The 19,477-nt window shown below is 31.1% G+C and overlaps 3 protein-coding genes across 4 annotated transcripts; 2 read left to right on the top strand and 1 right to left on the bottom strand.

Moving 5' to 3' along the window:
* The first annotated feature begins 5,255 nt into the window (after nucleotides 1–5,255).
* LOC113869275 (uncharacterized protein At1g27050) lies at nucleotides 5,256–6,754 on the top strand. The gene is made up of 2 exons (XM_027505519.1): nucleotides 5,256–5,645; nucleotides 6,255–6,754. The coding sequence occupies exons 1-2, from the start codon at nucleotides 5,319–5,321 to the stop codon at nucleotides 6,498–6,500; spliced, it is 573 nt and encodes a 190-aa protein (XP_027361320.1). The 5' UTR covers nucleotides 5,256–5,318; the 3' UTR covers nucleotides 6,501–6,754.
* Nucleotides 6,755–7,703: 949 nt separating this feature from the next.
* Nucleotides 7,704–10,753, top strand: LOC113869274 (ultraviolet-B receptor UVR8). Of its 2 annotated transcripts, none has more exons than XM_027505517.1 (8): nucleotides 7,704–7,935; nucleotides 8,123–8,278; nucleotides 8,392–8,550; nucleotides 8,698–8,865; nucleotides 9,012–9,143; nucleotides 9,436–9,522; nucleotides 9,927–10,022; nucleotides 10,104–10,753. In XM_027505517.1, the coding sequence occupies exons 1-8, from the start codon at nucleotides 7,731–7,733 to the stop codon at nucleotides 10,274–10,276; spliced, it is 1,176 nt and encodes a 391-aa protein (XP_027361318.1). In that variant the 5' UTR covers nucleotides 7,704–7,730; the 3' UTR covers nucleotides 10,277–10,753. The 2 variants fall into 2 exon arrangements, with proteins under 2 accessions (XP_027361318.1, XP_027361319.1); XM_027505518.1 differs by having other exon boundaries at nucleotides 8,707–8,865; nucleotides 10,104–10,301.
* On the bottom strand, nucleotides 10,717–16,250 carry LOC113869273 (protein PTST homolog 2, chloroplastic). Its single transcript, XM_027505516.1, has 8 exons — nucleotides 15,384–16,250; nucleotides 14,430–14,592; nucleotides 13,869–14,058; nucleotides 13,547–13,788; nucleotides 12,525–12,670; nucleotides 12,296–12,443; nucleotides 11,476–11,544; nucleotides 10,717–11,373 (listed from the first exon to the last, which is right to left on the bottom strand). Exons 1-8 carry the CDS (start codon nucleotides 15,866–15,868, stop codon nucleotides 11,275–11,277), a joined length of 1,542 nt encoding a protein of 513 aa, XP_027361317.1. The 5' UTR covers nucleotides 15,869–16,250; the 3' UTR covers nucleotides 10,717–11,274.
* Nucleotides 16,251–19,477: the final 3,227 nt, after the last annotated feature.

The raw sequence follows: 19,477 nt of genomic DNA, 5'->3' as shown, positions 1-19,477 counted from the left end.
TTGTTACGTTAATTCTCCTTTCTTTATCATGAGATTAAATTAGTTCAACGAAAACAAATCATAACATTAAATTAATTAATACATGATAATTAATTATAATATAAACTAAACGAATGATATTTGCTAAATGAGTTTATATTATTTTTAGAATCATATTATTCAATACCTAAGATTTTTATGTAAAAATATATAAAAAGTGTTTATGAAAGAAATTTGTTCTTGGTTAGTCTAAAGAAAATTACTATTTAAGGACAAATTACCAACAACTATATATATATATATATACTCGTACAAGAAATTTTAGTTCTGGGTGTCTCTCCATCCATCACAAGAGTGCAGATCCTTCTATGGTTTATGCCTTATTATTTTACATCATCCACTTTCCACCAACAACAACAATAATAATAATAATAATAATATTTTTATTATTACTATACTAATAAATTTCTATTCCATGATATAAACTACCAAAACCAATTTTTGATAATTTCCTTCAACGGGTCTGTATTATTATTTATCAGTATTGTTATTACGTTTTTTAATACAAACTGTTTGTTTAACTGCATCAAATCAAACTTTACACATTCGTGATAGAAAGCTAAATGCTAAATAAATTTGTGGTTAAGATTAAAAAAAAAAAAGTTGAGGTTTTTATATTTAAAAAATGTGAAAATTTTCTAAAACTAAAAAAAGTGCTTGTACAGTGACAGTTTATTTAGTTAAAAGAATATTTTTAAGATAAAGAATAATTAATTTAAATAATTAAAATTGATTGATTCTAATAAATGTAACTATTTTAAATTCGATCAAATAAATTAATTTTAATAAAATATATTTATTATTTAAAAAAATAATTTTTACCAAATTTTGCTAATTTTAGACAAGTTTGACGAAGATTTGGCCGGTTCCCGTTAGTAATGATATCAGACAATTGCGACGGTGAATTTCAAACTGGAAACAGCAAGAAACGTAGGTTTGACTCCCCTCTTATATTTAGTTTGATTAAAACTCAAGTTAAGGTTGATATGAATAATTTTTTCAAACTAACTGCTGTTTAATCTATGTTTATGAAATGTTCTATTCGAATGTAAAATAGCCCGTGTACTAATTAGTGTAAATAATTTTTACATTGTTTTAATTAGTTATATAAAAATTATATTCATAATATATATTTATTTATTAATAGAGTAAAATATTTTTATCAATATAACAAAATTACACTCATTTATAAATCACTCAATTTAACTCATTAACTTGAATTACATAAAGCAAAAAAAATAAAATACGATAATTTATTTAAAATCATAACTTAATAAAATTGGGTTAAGCTGATTTTTTTTACATGAGATGTAATCCAAACTGACTCAACTGTGAATAAGTTAGTTTGAGTAAGATAATCAAGTTTGTTTTTAAAAATTAACTTTCTATGATCTATAAAATTAAAAAAAAAATTATACTTAATGATATTAATACACTAAATTATATTAAATTGTATAATTTTAATAAAAATTTATTATCTATAATTTGTTGTAATATGCAATCCTACACAAATTAATAAGATGGTAATTAAATATGCACACATAATCATCCCAACTCAGGGCCCATGGACCGCAGGAACTCACCAACAGTATGAGATCTCCATTCGAGTTATTTTATTTAAACAATAATCACTTTTTAAAATAAAAACATTTATTATATTAAAAAAAATGGGTTTACCAAAATGCCCTGCAAGCCCGAAACAGCCATCACCGTTTCTGGGAAAGATATTTCTCTGCCGACGAACTCTTGAAACCGACATCACCCGGGCGCCACGTGTCCAATAACCGTAGCCGGCGCCGTATCCGCCATCCACGTTTCGGGCGCCCCACGTGCGACAAAGCCCAAAGCAGCAAACATGACAACGGGGGTCGCGGGGCCCACGGTGTTGGAGATCATGTTTTGTGGGGATTACGTGGCATGAATCGCATGGTACAGGGTTAAAGTTGGAACGGGAAAGTGCGGGCCCATGGGACAAGAGTCCCTTTCCTCCAGATAAGGATGGGCCCAGGATAGGGATGGGCTTTTTGTGTTGTGCTCTGTGGAGGTGATGTCATGGGTGTGTGCGGTCTTTGTCGTGGGGCCCTAAGCCCACGTGCCAGCCCACGTCCTGCTGCTCTCAGACGCGGTGGTAGGTTGTGAGCGGATGTTATTGTGATGGATAGCGCTGACAACAACTGATGCTCCTCGTTGAGGTTCCCCTTGTCCCTCTCAATCTCACTCTATTCCCTCTCCCCAAAAATATATTCAGAAATGAAGTGACCTCAATAGTTCTTTGTCTACCAATTTTACAATCAACCTAAATCAAATTATTAATGCCATCAATTTCCTTATGAATGACCTTTTCTCTGGGTAAGTTTTACACCCTTCAAATCCCTTTAAAGGAAGTTTTAATTTAACTACTTAATGCATTTGGTTAATGTTTAATGATTCACATTCTCATACATGTAATTCACAGCATGCGAGGTTATGACAAAAAGAAAGAAAGAAAGAAAGAAAGTCTCCTTAACTTTTGAAGGATTTAAAACTAAACGGTGATGTGTATAATTCAATATACGTGTGTGCAGGCCCGGGTCTGGATCTCTGGCCTACAAGTCTACAAGAGTACAACTGGCCCATGTTGATAACCCTCAAATGCTATTATTAGATTTACCCAAAATATATATCCAATAAGTGATTTTTTAAGTTTTAGTAAGCAAAGAATAGTACAAATTTCCCAATCAATAATACTCCTCCGTTGACTGTTCCTTAGAAGAGAACAGTGCGCTTTTATTTCAAAGAAGTATTCACTCTTTTAATTTTAAAATATTTTCTTCAAAACAAAATATTTATTTAACATATAATAAACGAAACAGCTAATGAGGCAGGGTAGGGTAGTTTATGGCACATTAATTATGGCCTCTGTGTTTGTCAACCCTCCGCTTCCTAACAAAGCAGCAAGTCGTGTATCAAACTTAATTATATATTCATAATGGCTTAATAGTTTGATGAGTAGTACAGTCACTGTAGCTTGATTAGGAGAATTCTGCAGACAAATTTCTCAATCTGAAAACAGTGCAAATTGTTGGCCCATAATCAATATGTGGATACCCAGTTGGATTTTAAAATATGATTTTGTGTGATACAAAAGCAAGGGTTTTCATGAAGCTTTCTAGTTCAACAATAATGAACCGTTTGATTCACACCTTTGGATTTTCGAAAGGCCATTTCCTGAGATACCAAAAATGGCTCTAAAAGCTTTTGTTATAGAGCTGACAAAATCTACTTTGGTTCCTTAAAGGGAATGTGTGGTGCCTACAATTCTACATTTGTGGGATATATGGACTCTAGAGAGCAAAGCAACTTTCTTATGCTATGTGAATTGGTTTGGTTGAGTGGCCACTATCTCAGGTCCTCCAAGATATATGAATTGACATTATTATTAGGTCATTATGGGAGAAATTAAGAAAGTCACAGTTGAATTGATGTTGAACCTTTTGGAATTGGTAGATGCGGCTTCTCAATTTGCAACTTAATTTTTCCGATCACCATATCCTCCAAGAGACCCAGTGGAATCCTCGCAAGAGCCATATAACCAAGTCACTTTTAATTGGGCTTATCATGTTTCTAGGTTCACTGAATGTATCAAAATTATATGTTATAATAAATTCAGTTTGTGGGTTTTGAATTAAGCCAAACACATTATTAATTTATTAAATTGTTACTGTTCCAGTCATATATCATCTTAAAAAAATAATCTTATTAAAATTAATATGGTTTTAAACAATTACAGATTAAAAAATTACTAAGAGTTGGTTTAAAACAGTTTGGTAAAACACTAAAATAACAGGCGTTTAGATAAATGCAATGACCTCATTATAAGTAATTATCACATGATATTTAAGCTTTTGAATATTTATATATTTTTAATATAATAAATTGTTTCATTTTTTTTACTTTTGATTTGTTATTTAATATTTAAGCTTTCAGCCATCTTTCTTTATAAACTCTGAAACAAACCCTTTCAGAAAAGGGGCACTAATCTTGGTTGCATCTAGAAAACCTCTCTTGATTATTGTTTTTGGGTCAGAAATTTGATGCTGTGTTTTCAATTTTTGGATAAAGTTTTTGTATTTATTGTCAAGCTGGGCTCACCATGAGGTGCATGTTTATAACTTATGAATGGGATTCCTGTATCTACCCACTTTGTTAGCATTTTTTTTTTATTAAATCTATTTTTGTCCTTCAACTTTATTTAGGATAATCATTTTTGTATATGGGCTTTAACTGAATTGGGTTTGAGAGGCCCACTGAACCAATGACAAAAAGTATTGCTGAGCATGATAACTAATTTTGTTTCTCTAAAGCTTTTCGCTGTAATAAATTAGCATTTTTATTTACGGTTGAATGGAAAATTAGTATTTAAGAATTGATTTAACAATCATCCTTGAATAGTTGATTCATCATAAATTCTGATGGAATTCCATTAATTCTGTTATTCCTCTTTCTCTTGGGTAAAATGAGCTATACTGTAAGATTTTTGTATGATTAAGATTTACATAATTTTAAGTATAAAAATAATTATTATAAATTATTTTATTTTTATGTAATCAATCTCTATAATTTATAAATATTAAATTTTCAACGAAAGTATTTTTAAGAATATTTTTATTTAAAATTATTGTTTTTCAATTAAATGTGAACAATTTTAAAAATTATTATCTATCATTATATCAAGTAATTTTTCATATTACGTATTTATTTTTAAATTTAATATTATTTAAAATTTAAATTACTCATATTTTTATTTAAAACATTTATCATTAATAATAACAATATTTACTCATTTTAAATTTAAAAATACTCACATAATATACTTTAATTAATTTGATAATATATGATTTTATTGAACAATCATAATTCTTTATTAAAATTAAAATAAAATAATTTTTTAAAGTACTTCTGATTAATGATCAAAATATAAAACTTATTTTATATAATTAAATTATGATAATAACCCTTTATAAACATAATTAATAATTGGTTTTTTATCGTTAATCAAAACAATATTGGAAAGAATCTGGTGCGCATCAATTCTCCAAAATCGAATTAAAATTTTGCTATACTATTTTTTTTTTGGGTAATATTTCATAAAAAAGAGATTTTTGTAATATATTCACAAGAAAAAAAGAGTTTTGTAATATATACTTTAGAGTGACATTAAATTGGAAAAAGAGCTTAGCAAAATCGAATTAAACTGTACAGTAACTTATTCCCTCACTCCCAGAATACACAACACAACAATGAGCCGCAAGAGAGACAAACCCTACTTTTCCCGCCACGTCCCCTACGCCGCCGCCAAGCGCCGCCGCCCATTGCCGGAATCCACGGAGGAGGAGAGGCCCACGGTGAGGCCAGCGCCGCCGTCCGCGGTGGTTATCATGGGCCTCCCCCAAGACTGCTCCGTCCTCGATCTCAAGTCCCGATTCGAGATCTACGGCACTATCTCCCGCATCCGCATCGACCGCGACACCGTCGGCTACATTACCTACCGGAGCAAAGACTCCGCCGACGCCGCCATCGCCGCCGGCCACGACCCTTCCTTCGGAATCACCGTTAACTCCAAAAAGGTACTTTCTTTTTCCCTTTTCTTACTTAGGGTTTCGAAACTCTCATTTTGATGAGTGTTTAGAATTTTGATGAAAGTTCGAAATTCTGAAGTTGAAGACAGCCACGATGAAGGCTAAAATTGAGCAGAATTGACAAAATTTCAGCTTAAATGTTTAAAGGTAGATGGAAAAAAATTGAAGCTTTGAATTTAAAGGAGGACAATTATAAGGCCTGAAATTGAACATATTTGACAGATTTTCTATCTAAATGTTTATAATTTTGGTAAAAATTCGAAACTTTAAGAGGAATACAAAAATGATTAGGCTGCGTTTGAATAACAATTTAAGTATTTATTCGTTAAACTTGTTGCATACGGAGTTTATACCATAAATTAAACTACAAAATTTATTTATGTAAGTTAAAGATAATTTATTTTAATAAACTTCATAAAAAAATTAAAATAAGTTAAGTCAAATTTATGACTAGTAAATTCTGCATGGAATCTTCTAAACAAACCCGAAGCTAGAAAGTGAAGAGCTCTGTTTAGTGACATGTTTCTTGTGGGTTAATGAATTGTTCAAGTACTTATTTATATGGGAAAATTGAAAGAGATTGATGCGTGGCAACAGGTTCAGGTGTTGTGGGCAACTGACCCTCTAGCCATGTGGAGGGAAGGAGTTGGTAATAACAAGGATAAAGGGTCTATGTCAAAGCTTGTGCGTGCTGAGGTACCTTTGAGCAAGCATGGGAGAGGTAATAGACTCGCTTCAGCTATAGGGAATACCAAACGTAGTGAGGATAGCAGCTCAAGTACCTCAGTTTTAGAAGTGCCTTTCAGGGGCAGAGAAATTGTTGCTTATGATGATATCCTTTAACTCTCGAAATCAGCTCTCTTTATTCTGTACTAATGATTGAATTTAGATGTTTGTAGGTTCTCTTTTCCCCTCTTTTTCAAATTATGTTTATGGAAGGTAATTATGTAATATAGGTGGTGGTGATATTTAATGTTTTCATCGTGAATGTAATGTGGTAAATAGTTGGTTTTACATTGTGCAGGAAATTTTCTAGTCAAAAGTTGGCAAGATACCTTTTTATTTTAATTAAATTTATTTGATTTTATGGTTTTGCCTCATTGCAATTGCGTGGACGATTCTGACATCGGTTGCAAATTTTGAGTGTGTATGAAGGGCGATTCTGACAATGCTGGGAACACTTTTTGTAGCTTTTCTTGCAATGGACACTGAATGGTGAATGTGTGTATGAATTGGAGTTTTTCCTGATTTGGGATCATTTCGCGTATCAGAAGTTTCAGATGGAAATAATTCTAAATTCTCTAAATTCTAAAACAAATAAATTAAGTAACAATTCAATAGTTCAAATAAAATAATTTTTGAAAATATATTGCATAGTTTATTAAAAAATTTGAAAAGTATATTTTATTATTAAGAGATAATATTTTTAAAAATAAAAAATTAAATCTAAATTAAGATTGGTCTGTATTACACTAATTTTAAAATTGAGTTTATCTAAAAGACAAATATACCTTTATTTAAATTTAAATTTTAAATTAAATTAAACATGAAACTAAAACAATTAATATTAAAAAATTAACAAAAAATTAAACATATAATGCAGTAGAAGTCATATAGATAATATCTTCTATATACGTTTTCATTTAAAAATGTTGATTCAAATTTAATATAAAAACCAGATAAAAATAATTATAAACTTATCTAAAAAATTTAGTGGTTCATTTGTCTTTTTTCCGTTCTAGAAAAACGTTTGTTAATTAAAACATGTTTAAAAAATCTATAAGAATTATTTACTTTTTTCAAAAAGAAAATATAGAAAAACTGTTTTGATATTTTCTTTTTCTGTTTACATTAGATTATAATTTTGCTTTATTTTTTAAACTAATTCAAATACGACGTTCAATTAAAAAGATAATTGAAAATATTTAAAAAAGTATACTTTTTTAGAAGTAATCAGTAACAATCAACAAACAACTTATCAAATGTGACGAGAATACAGGTATGGACTCTCTTTCTGGGGGATAACAGGAACAGGGTCGACACTCAGAAGACATAAAGTAACTAAAACTGATTATGGAAAAAGACGAAGAATGGAAAAAAGCAGAGAACAAAGATGAATCACAACAACGACTATGGAGTTGGGGTGCTGGAACTGAGGGACAGTTAGGAACAAACAAGCTTCAAGACGAGCACTGCCCTCAACTCCTTCACCAACCCTCTCTCTCTTCCATCTCTTCCCTTGCTTGTGGCGGCGCTCATGTCTTAGCCTTGACCTCCGGTATGGACCCTTTTTTCTTTATCAAATTTGTTTACTTCAGTTAAATATTGAATTTAAACACCTAATAAATATTTTTTATTTTAATAAAAGATTATTATTTTTTAATGTTTAAATTCATCAGCTAAATTAACAATTTTTTTGTATCTGCACTTTATGTTGATGTTAATATTATTTAAAACAAATGTAGCTGGGAAGGTACTATCATGGGGTAGAGGCAATTCTGGTCAACTAGGCCATGGGGAGGTTTGTAATAACGCTTTGTATCCCAAGTTTATGACATCATTGGATGGCTACTTCATAACCCATGTCTCTGCTGGTTGGAGCCACTCAGGTTTTGTTTCAGGTTTGTACTATACTGTCTGTGTCTCCATTCTGTTTGTCAAGTGTTTAGTTGAGGTGTGTTCTTTTTTGAAAGTGATTATTTTTGCTTTTTATTTGTTCTTGGTTGGTTTTCAGATTCTGGGTCTGTGTTCACTTGTGGGGATGGTTCGTTTGGTCAACTTGGGCATGGAGATTATGCCTCGCACTGCTCTCCTGTCAAAGTGTCATGCTTTATTAATCAGCACGTTGAACAAATAGCATGTGGCATGCGCCATTCCCTTGTCTTGTTAAAAGGTACTGGATTGGTTCAAGATTTCAAGCTGTTGCCTAAACTACTTGAGTTTCTGTTTCTGGAAGAATGTGTTATATGTGGTGTGTTTTATCTCAGTTTTGGCGGCTGTGTTGCTCCTTTTTCAGTAACCAAAGGTCATTGTGATGCAGATTGTCCAGTAAACAAAGTTTATGGATTTGGCTCTGGGAAGCGTGGTCAATTGGGTGTCTCCAAAGATAGGATCAAATCTGTTAATGTTCCTAAAGTTGTTAGTGGCTTTACAGATGTGAAAATTGTTGAGATTGCTGCAAATGGAGATCATAGTGCTGCAGTGTCTGGTAAGTTCACCATTTTGCCCTTGCATGATATGTTTGTGATCTTACATTTTTCTCACTAGGTCATCTAGCGTCATTCATACAGAAAATAAGTTGGCCTAGAAGTGGGATAGTATGATATCTTCTCTAATTAGTTCTATTATCTTCAGTTGATGGGCATATTTACACATGGGGAAGAGGCTTCAAGGGCTTTGAAGATGATCACATTCCTCACTGCTTAAACTCTACATTGAATTTTACTAAAGTTGCTGTAGGATGGAACCACGCTTTAACTATGACCGGTATTTATTGACACTGCATATCCGACAAAATTTTGTTAACCTTGGTCCTTAAAACCGAATTTAAGAATTCAAAAAAGTATTTTTTTATTGAAAAAAATTATTTATTAAATTTTGTATCTCCAATATAATAAATATTTTCTTTCTCAATAAAATTTTACTACTTTTGGATACTTCAACTCAGCACTAAGGAATCTGGTTAACAAAATTGCAAATTTTGTGATTTTCTTATTTCCTCCCTTTTGTCACTTGTCTGTTTAAGAAGTGTGAATTTTGTTGTTAAATTTGTGCATAGGTGAGGGGGAGGTTTATATGCTTGGCGGGAACCATCTTGGAGTGCTTAGCGATCTTCAGAATACGAGCCCAGCTAAGCAGTTATCTGGTAATGCATTCAAGTTACTTTTAACCTTAAAGACATCATAGTTTTTGCATACATATCTAATCCTTAAAGAGTGTCAGTTATCATCATCATTCCGTAGTCTTGACCATTTTACTGATAATTCTAATATTTTGGTTAAATGCATTTAAAAATATTGTAAACTTAATTTATCTTTGGGAAGCACTCTTGGACAATTATTCAATATAATGGAGTCGGTAGGATCAAAAGAGGCAACTAATATGATAAATATTATATTGAACGTAAATTTGTGCAAAAAAATTGATATGATATTTGCATGAATTAAGATAAATTTAACGGTGAAGAAAATTTTGATTTTTCTAATTGTGTAAAATGTTGTTTAAATAGCATTACCCTTATCATTATTATGGTTGGTACTTTTGTATTAGATTCAAAAGAAGCAAATTTGGAGAAAGTCCCTGACCTCGATGGCATGAAGATTGCTGATATTGCTACCGGAGCTGAGCATTCAGTCCTTGTCACAGGTAAGATATAGTTGTCTTCTTATTCTTTAAACATATTTAAAACCACTTTAACTGGTTGATTTATGTCTTTCTTATTTTTAGAGAATGGAGAAATAAAGACATGGGGTTGGGGTGAGCACGGTCAACTTGGCGTAGGGGATACTTCCGACCAAATTACTCCTGTTAATGTAAGACTTGGGAATGATATGAATGAAACTGCATCAATCAGAGTTTTCTGTGGCAGTGGATTCACATTTGCTGTAACCATGCCCTAGATTCCTCCCAAACTTGATGATGCTAATTTGATAAGCACGTAAAAAAAAGGTTGTCATTAGGTTGGTTTTGGTTCTGAACTTCCAGTGGCAGTGAATGGAATGATACATGCCAAGAAAGTCTTATGCTTCTCAAGTGTTATTTTGGGTTCAGGCAGCCAACAATGTACTTCGAAACCGTAAGTTCCACTGGTCCCTCACAAATTTGACAACTATGAGGGAGAAAGGACGTGAATATGGATGATCCTATTCTCAGCCAAACAAAAAAATCGAGGGAAGTAATTCATGCCATTACAATTTGTGGACTATTCTTGTTGGGGTAGGTTGGAGGTGGACAATAATCGTCACTTGCCACTAAATCATGTTTCCCAAATTCTGGATTAGGTTACATGGCAATGATATTCCCAACCACTCACCATTTTATTTTGCTTGTAACTATAAGAATTGTGATATTTGTCCAATTAATAATGTCACTTTTAGAGTACGTCACTCCTATATCGGTTTCTTATCGTAATTATTATTGATTCGAATTGACTGAGACTAACGAATGTCAAATATGTTTTCTTCCAACCTCGCCACTCCTCACTTGAAGAAATATACATACAGAGAAGGAAGAATATCAAGCTGGATTTGAAAGCAAGAATACTTTTAACTTCTAGTACTGTAATAATATGCTTAACTGAACCATTTCTCATCTTTTACAATTGATCAGAAACTATGCCAAGAACAGCTTGTGCTTTTATTACCACAACTAACCCGTAGCATTTGATGCAGCGTGGCACCACTTACAGAATTATATGAACATGTTAAAAATGATTGAATTGGATCAATTAGTCATCAATCAATATATCTACATCTAAAAGTGGTACAAGGACTAAGAAAAAGAATCAGTGAACTACTCGCTCAATATTTGTACACGAGTGAAAAAATGGGTGACTAACCTAGCGCATATCATCCTCTTCTGTGATCTACAGATATTATCTCAAACTTATTCTGTCACATCAATCATGAATAATGAGAAGATTATTATCATAGCCATTGTTGTGCACTACTGGGCGTAATGGATCAATTTTCCATTCTCCGTCTACAATGAACTTGATCTGCAACGGAAATGCAGATAATTAAAATGCCTGCTATGTGTTTTTTATTGGGCACAACATCAACAAGTTTAAGAAATCATTAGTTGATCAAGTACAGCTAACCTCATACTTTCCAGGATACAGCTGCAAGCACACAGAAAATATTCCAGTACTTGACTTCTCCATCTTTCTCTGCAATATAATTAGTATCTGTTAAATATCATGTATTTATATATCTTATGCGCTCAGTAGAAATAATCTGAAAAGCGTCGGAAAAAATATCTATACAAAAATATTGTTATGCTGCAGTGTCCATTCCATCATTCCACAAATCAAATTAACCAGAATTGATTTCAGAAAATTCATTGACAAAAAAGAAAGCAATTTAATTTTATCAATCAACCACCTGCAATGGACCAATGAATCCTAGACAGAAAAGTGAAATAACACAGGCAGAATATTAGGTGAAAAATAGGGGTTAATCGGAAAAGTAGTTTTGTTTACGAATCCCTAACCCTATTGTGTATGCACACATCCTAAGTGGTTTATTCTTGAGCAAGGTTGTGTGTTAAACCTGACCCGCATAAAATAATCCATCTTGAGAGAAGGTGAGAATTACAAAATGCATCTTGAGGAAGGTGGTATTGTAAATAGCTTTAGCATATTTATTAACATAAAGGGTATTGCATAATACATTCAGAGTGAGCTTGAAAAATCTTTTTTAAAAAGTGCTTTTAAATATAATTGTTTTATTACCTCTTTCTTTTCAAAAGTATACTCTTTCTGGCTTTTGAGAAAAGCAACTGCTTTTTTTTAATTATCTTAAATTTGTTAGAGATGTCTTTTAATTAAAACAAATTGTTTTTTGCTCAAACAAGTATAAACATACAGGCTCTAATATCTATTATAACAAAATTAAAAAGTACTCAGAAAGAGATTAGACCTTTGTGGACCAACCATCAAATGATCCAGTTAAAAGTACTTCTGAAGCATTACTAGGCCAAACTACAGAAGTAGTCTTCAGAATTTGCAAAGCTTTTTGAGCATTATTAATCTTCTTCTGCTTTTCTTGGACTACCTTGTGTGCATCCCTGAAAGAAAAGGATGTGATATTGTCAAAATATAGGATATATATATATATATGACATTAATTGAATGGTGTCTGAGGATACATTATTGCCAATGCCATCTTTCCTTCTAACACTGCCAACTTAGCCCGTATAGAACGCAGTCTGTCCTGAGCATTCATGATCTCATTTTCTTGGAATTCCCAGGCATCTGAAAGCTTTGCCAGATCATCAGAAGAGCTCTCCTGGCCCTATTGAAAAATATACAGCAGGCAAATCAGGACCAGTTTAGGATCCTGAGGAGAGGCCTTTATATTAATGTTGACAGTGAATGAAAAACAGCTTTTGTGGCAAACAAAACTATATTTTTGGTAGCCAGTAGCTACTCCTACACCAATTAAGTCACGAAAACTGTTCAATGTCTTAAATATACTGATTGTTCTTGGTTTATCAAACCATAGAGCCAATGAAACTCTGTTAACACACAGCAGATGTGTTAGGCCATATTAAGACCTGAGAAAGAAAGAGAGATGTCCAACAAAATGAAAGGTTTCCACCAAAATGGATAAAGGAGAAAAAATTAAACTTCTTTCAACAATATTGGATAGACTTATTGCAGACAGTTTTAGTAACATTCATATTTCTTGGTGTACATCATTCAACATATGCTATTATATGAAGAAATTGACAAATGTATTGTGTTTGCATCCATTGATGAATCCCTTGGTTTGTGTGGTTCTTGCATCCCAAAACAAGTGGCACAGCAAATTTTATTCTTATCTATCCTCAATTCTCATAAAGATTAGTCATGTCCAAACTTATGGCAATGCATAAAAACTGCTATAGATAAGCTAAACTAACTCCACTAGTGTTTTATTTTTGGACAAAAAACTGCAGTAGTAACTCTGCCCACCCTCCCCCTCCCAAATAGAGGTGGAGGCAAATTCTGATATTTTTTTTCATTTCCTATAACTTGTAAATCAGGATCCCTCCACTTGCCTGGCATGACAAAGTAAAGATTATATCTCAGTTAGCAAACATGTAAATCTTTTGTTGTTTCTTTTCTTTTTTGTCGGGGTAGTTCAGTGACAAGTTCCATTATTAGCTTATTATAGAATTACACTCACCGTCTGCATTTTAACTATATCTGAACTAGACCTCAACGAGTTAAGTACAGAAGATAGCTCTGACTCCAGATATTGGATACGGGATTTTATGTCATTGTGATTTGCATTTCCATCAACAGAATATAATCCAGTTTCTTTGTTTATAGTTTCACAAGAAAACTCTCTCCCATTGAGGATATCAGATCGTCCTGAAACGTCAGTTACACCTCCTTTCTGAGTTTCACCAGGAACAATTTCAGCGTCTGTATGTTATAACCATGAAGACATCAGTTCCCGACCACAATGCTAAGAAATAAACTACCTGAAAATGTAAAGTAGTTACCTTCAAAATCAGCATCTGAAGAACCATTTCTCTGAATAATCCAATTCCTCCACATCTCTGGCTTAAGTGAGTTTCTTAAATTGTCAGTACCTAAATGAGAACTGTGCAAATCATGTTTGATCTGGGAACCACTGAGATGATTGCTTGTAGGACTCAATGAGCTGCTACTATTGTCAAGGTGAGCAGCTACCTTTACAACACAGGAGATACCAAAAGGAATATTTCAAAGTTTCAACAAAGTAGTGAGGGGCATCAAAAGTAATATTTAAAATTTTGATTCTCTCACAAGTCACAATGTCAGGGTACAACAGCTCACTGACACACATTGAACAGTAAAACTATAGAGTAATTAGCTTTATGTTTAACTGATAGGTAGAACTATATAATAGAAGACACATCGAAAATGCAAATGTTAAATAAAAATTTTTATTATTCAAATGTTTCAGAACTCCAATAGTAATGATTATTTTTTAAGTTTTTTATACTCTTGGCATATGATGTAAACAGTCATAGAAACTAAAGAACAACCTAGAGCATTTGAAGGGGATGACATTTACTTACTGCATCTGCTGTGGCTCTGTGATCCCATTCATCTTTATCTTCATTATTTTCGAAAGAAACATTACCTTCTTTCTCTCTCAAGCCAAGTCCAAAAGAACTATTTCTTTGTTTCTCCAGCCGATTCAATATACCCTCAATACCAGATTCCTCAGCTTCTATTTCCCTGTTAAACAGAAATAACACTAAGGATTCTGTTTATTGCTTGAAGTTATATCTAATTCATCCATTTCACAACATGAGCAATACAATGGCAAGAAAAAAAATCGTGAATACTTAATAATTAGATCATTGTAGCAAGATTAAAAAACAACAACCAAGTTTTTTGCCACTAAGTGGAGTCGGGTACACTGACCAAATGACACCAAAACGTTTTGTCATGAAACAGTTTCACCTAATGTTTTACTTGCTCTCCCTCTCTAGTGATTGGGCTGCACTTCAGTCTTTCATTTGATTTACTTTCCTTACTAGCCACTGGAGCTTCTACAAGCTTTTCACACATACTCAAACCACTAAGGCAATCTTCTGCCATCTTCTTTGAAATAGCTGCTAAGCATGTCTAACCATTCAACACAACATTCTCATCTTGTTAGCTTTTTACCACCCAAACCCAACATCAAAGGTCATATAGTTGTGCAGTAAATTCTTTCCTTAAGCTTCATCTTTATCATTCTTTCACAGATAACACCCAAAACACCCTCCATTTCATCCACCCTACTTGAATCTTGTAGTTTACTCTCTAATGTAGCCGCAATATTAAAGTTGCACACAAATGTCCCAGATTCAAACCTCCTAAAACATCCATGTTTGGTCCTCAAACCTTGCCAACACATTTCAAGCCAGGAATGTTTTAATACAAGAGAAATTTGAAACATGAAGACATACCGGAAAGTGGGAAACAAAGTATTGAAAAGCAAAAAGATAAGGAGAGGTGCATCATTATATCGGGATTCTCACAGTGATTTAGCTGGTTGAGAAGGAGAAGAAGAAACCCCAGAAGCCCGAGTTTCATTACCATCAATTTCCTTGCCACCCTTATCTTCAAAATCGTGAATTTCACTGGACCCATCATTCAAATCCCACCCAAACGCAAGCCATCCTCCTTCGTCAGCAATGGCGTGAACCAAATCCACCCTCCCAGCAGCAACCAACTCTTCCTTCGTGGGAAACGCTTCAGGCTTATCGGAATTCTGCATGAACTCCAAAATCTGCGACTCCAGAGAGGACAACTCTCCCTCCGAATCCTTGCACCGCCTCAAGAACCGAGAGCAAGACCAATAGCAATTCCCCTTCTTAAAAGAATCCACGCACACAAAAACCGAACCGGGATCGTTGAGAAGCGCGAACCGGCGCACCCTCCCGTTGGGGCCGAAGGAGGGGAAGAGAGAAGGGATCAAATGAGGGGAGAACAGGGAAAGAGAAGGTGCAGTGAGAAAATGCATGGTTCAGGCATTTCGTCGAACAGTTACTGTGCGAAACAGAGAGAGGAAGTGCAGCGCGCGAGGGAGAAATGATAAAAAGGGGAAAAGGGAGAAAGTGAGACCGCGAACGAAGCAACGAACAATGAATACAACACAAGACCTGAATTGAAAAGAAAAGAAAAGCGCTGCAGTTAACTTTTTGTTAGCATTATTGTTACTAAGATTGTGTTATCCACTTAGTTATTAAGCACATGGCTCACGCCTCACACGAAGAGGAGAACGAGATAGCTGTGTTGTTTTCTAGCGTTCATTTCCAACGCACTACACTACGTTGGACACCTGAGACACCCCACCCAGCCAAGAAAGCGAAGCATCCATAAATGTCATCAGCTCAAAACAAATCCAGTTATCTTCCTATTTCATTTCATTTTATTTGTTGTTTTATTAAATAAAAATATCAATTTATTATCAGAAAAATATAAAAATTATTTAGTTTCTTCATTTAATAATTAGACCTTAATTGCTTCACCTGATTGTTTTTCTAAAACTTTACTTTGTGGGTTATTTGATCCGTCACTTAATTTATTCACTGATAAAAAAGTTAGTCTTAGGCTAAATTATACTCATTTAATTTAATTTTTAAACTTTGTTTTTATTAAATTTAATATTCTAAATTGAATATAAATTTTATTCTAGTTCTTTAACATTTTTTATTCACTTAATTATTTTTTAATAATGATGAGTTAAAAGTAACTATTACATATTTATAATGAAAAATAAAAATAAATAATCAATAAAAAATTAATTTGTAAACAATCAAAGAAAATTTCAGGGGTGATTTTAATGCTTTAAAAAATTTTATTCATAAGTTTATAAAAGATATATTTTTATCCGAAATATTATTATTTTAACATTTTTTATTAGTGAATAGTTGAAAAAGTTAAAAATGATTTATCTTAAACAAGTAACTAAAAGAAAAAATTAAATTTAAAAAAGTCATAAATTAATTTAAAGAATTAAATTTAATAAAATTTTAAAGGATAAAATTAAAATTTATTTGAATTCAGAGGATAAAAAGTGTAATTTAACTTTAAAATTGCATTGAACATATTATTATTAGTGTTGATTGGTATTTGTCGATAAAATTTTATTTAGATAATGTTAATCCACGTACTATTAGAAATTGGTTCTGATTATTTATAAATTTTGTAATATAGCTATTAATTAGATTGCTTGAAAGAAATATTCACATAGGACATTTGAAATAAAAGGCAGAAGCGTAAGTGATGATAGAATACCAAGAAAACTTTTTGAAATATCTATCTATAATTGTTTCATTTTCCACGTATAGCCTTATGAATAGACCTTCAAAAGTTCTCTTAAATTATTGCCCATCGCTTGTCACTCTTCGGATTTTGTTCGTTTTTGGGAACCAACTTAGAATACTAGTGAAGGTGGACAAATTTTATAATATATATTTTATTAATTAAAATTATAAAATTATAAAAAATATTAAATTAACAATAAAAAAGTAAAATTGATATAAAATAAATCTCCATTTTTTCCCCCTACTAACTCCTCTATTTAAGTTTTTATTTTGTATTTTTACCATTTTATAAGGAACTATCTTTTGTCATTCTTATTTTTTACATTTGTCACTGTCAGTAGTCTCTAGTCATACAAACAACTCACGTTGAAACAGTTTTTAAATAAATAAATTAGTTAAAACAGATAATCTTAATGATGACTTACTGTTAGTATTACCGACAAATATTAATATATTTGGTAAAGTTTTTTAGTTGACTGAAATTTTATTCAACAAAAATAAATTTATTAATAAAGTAGTGAAAATGAAGATATTTTTTTTTAAACGTAATTTTAATTAACATTTTTAATTTTCAGCTATTAGTTGAAAATACTTTCATTGTTTTTAATATTTTTTGTAATTTCTTTTTATTTATCACATCTACTGCCAAAGTTACTTGTCAAAATATTTATTTAAAATTATCAAAATTAATTACTTTTTTATTGATATTTTTATTTTAAAAAATATCAAGCCTCATTTTCATGATATAAAATCATCTATAATCAAAATACTTTTGTATATTCTCTCATTTTATTTAATAAAAATATTTATAAATGAGATAAAATTTAAAATACTATGATCTTAATTTTTGAAAGGTGATAAATAATTTTAAAAAAATATTTTGTAAAATTTTATATTATTTAAAAGTATACAATTACAAAATTTTAAATTACTGTCTCGTGCTTTTAAAAGTAAATTCTTACATCTATCAACCCGTTCATCCATTATCTATATAATTACTGACTCATGCTTTTAAATTTCACTTTTAAACCAGAACTTTTAATTAACTTATCCATTAATTTAATCAAACACATCCTACATCTTCGTTGTTAATTTTTTTATGTGCTTACTTTTATTGAAAATTTGACCATTAATAATTGTAATTTTTTTAAAAGACGAGGTTGATTGAATTTTTTAATTTATATATTCTAATTAATTAATTACCAAACTTGCATTATTATTATTATTATTATTCCAAATAATATTTTTATGAATTTAATCAATTATTTTCTAGATTAATAAATTATTATATCAATTGATGGATTGGATTCAATGAATCATTATTCTTTGTCTACATTAAGAAATGATTGTTATAAATATTTCTATTTTAAAATCCCTTGAAAATAATTGTAGCCTTCCAAAATATATATATATATATTAGTCAAATGACACATTTAAGCTTTGAATATTAAAATTTTCTTTTGTAATCAACATTCCTTTCTTTGTAAAAAGGAAGGTTATTAATTAGTTTGTAATATTTTTTATTAATTAGTGTAAATATATTTTAATCAAATTTATTTAATATTTCTTACCAGGACATTTAAAAATATGAGACTACTTTCAAAAGTTCTATTTTATGCTAATCTAATGAATTATAATATCTAATTCAAGTATATGGCACATATCATCACAACATTGATTTGTTCCTTTTTTTTTTCCTTTAAAATAAGATTATTTGTCAAAATATTTTTGGCAGAGGATATACATTAGTCAATGTTTAATTTAACTTACAAAAATTAACCAAAAAAGTATCACATATATGAATTTTGTAATATTTAGTTGTCATGCTGAGATGCAATGAGCCAATTTCAGTCGTTTACATTGGCTTCAATCACAAAAAATAAAATAAAAATTAATCTATTTTGTTAAAAGCAAATAATCAATACTAAAGTTGTCTATTTAACTAAAGAAACAGATAATAATATCAACATGCATCTTTTTAACTAAACAAGTGAGATATAAAATTAAAATTACGAAAATTCATTCATGTCTTGACGTTCATAAACTTAATAAAGCTTCCTTTTATTGTATCTTTTTAATAAATAAATAATTCATCAAAATCAACAAGAAGTATCTAATGTCACTCTTATGTGTTATTATCATTTTTATTTAAAATATTTATATTATTAATATAATTATAAGAAAAAAAATATTTTACACAAAATTTATTTAAATAAAAGTGACAGTAATTACTAAGAGTGACAATAGACACATCCAAACTAATAAAAAATAATTATACATTATAAATTTACAGTATATTCTAA

The sequence above is a fragment of the Abrus precatorius genome, unplaced genomic scaffold (genome assembly GCF_003935025.1).
Source record: "Abrus precatorius isolate BTA unplaced genomic scaffold, Abrus_2018 Scaffold6, whole genome shotgun sequence".
In the NCBI taxonomy this organism is placed as follows: Eukaryota; Viridiplantae; Streptophyta; class Magnoliopsida; order Fabales; family Fabaceae; genus Abrus; species Abrus precatorius.
Note: the sequence above shows the minus strand (reverse complement) of the source record. Positions and strands in the feature narration are given on the sequence as shown.

Bases quoted from the DNA above. Each gene is read 5' to 3' on its own strand.
- LOC113869275 (XM_027505519.1), top strand. From the start codon at position 5,319: ATGAGCCGCAAGAGAGACAAACCCTACTTTTCCCGCCACGTCCCCTAC. The intron at 5,646-6,254 runs GTACTTTCTTTT...GCGTGGCAACAG, and splicing joins TCACCGTTAACTCCAAAAAG to GTTCAGGTGTTGTGGGCAAC.
- LOC113869273 (XM_027505516.1), bottom strand. From the start codon at position 15,868: ATGCATTTTCTCACTGCACCTTCTCTTTCCCTGTTCTCCCCTCATTTG. The intron at 14,059-14,429 runs GTAAGTAAATGT...TGTGTTGTAAAG, and splicing joins ACAGAGCCACAGCAGATGCA to GTAGCTGCTCACCTTGACAA. The intron at 12,671-13,546 runs GTGAGTGTAATT...ATTTTTCAATAG, and splicing joins ATATAGTTAAAATGCAGACG to GGCCAGGAGAGCTCTTCTGA.
- LOC113869274 (XM_027505517.1), top strand. From the start codon at position 7,731: ATGGAAAAAGACGAAGAATGGAAAAAAGCAGAGAACAAAGATGAATCA. The intron at 8,551-8,697 runs GTACTGGATTGG...ATTGTGATGCAG, and splicing joins TTCCCTTGTCTTGTTAAAAG to ATTGTCCAGTAAACAAAGTT. The intron at 9,523-9,926 runs GTAATGCATTCA...CTTTTGTATTAG, and splicing joins CCCAGCTAAGCAGTTATCTG to ATTCAAAAGAAGCAAATTTG.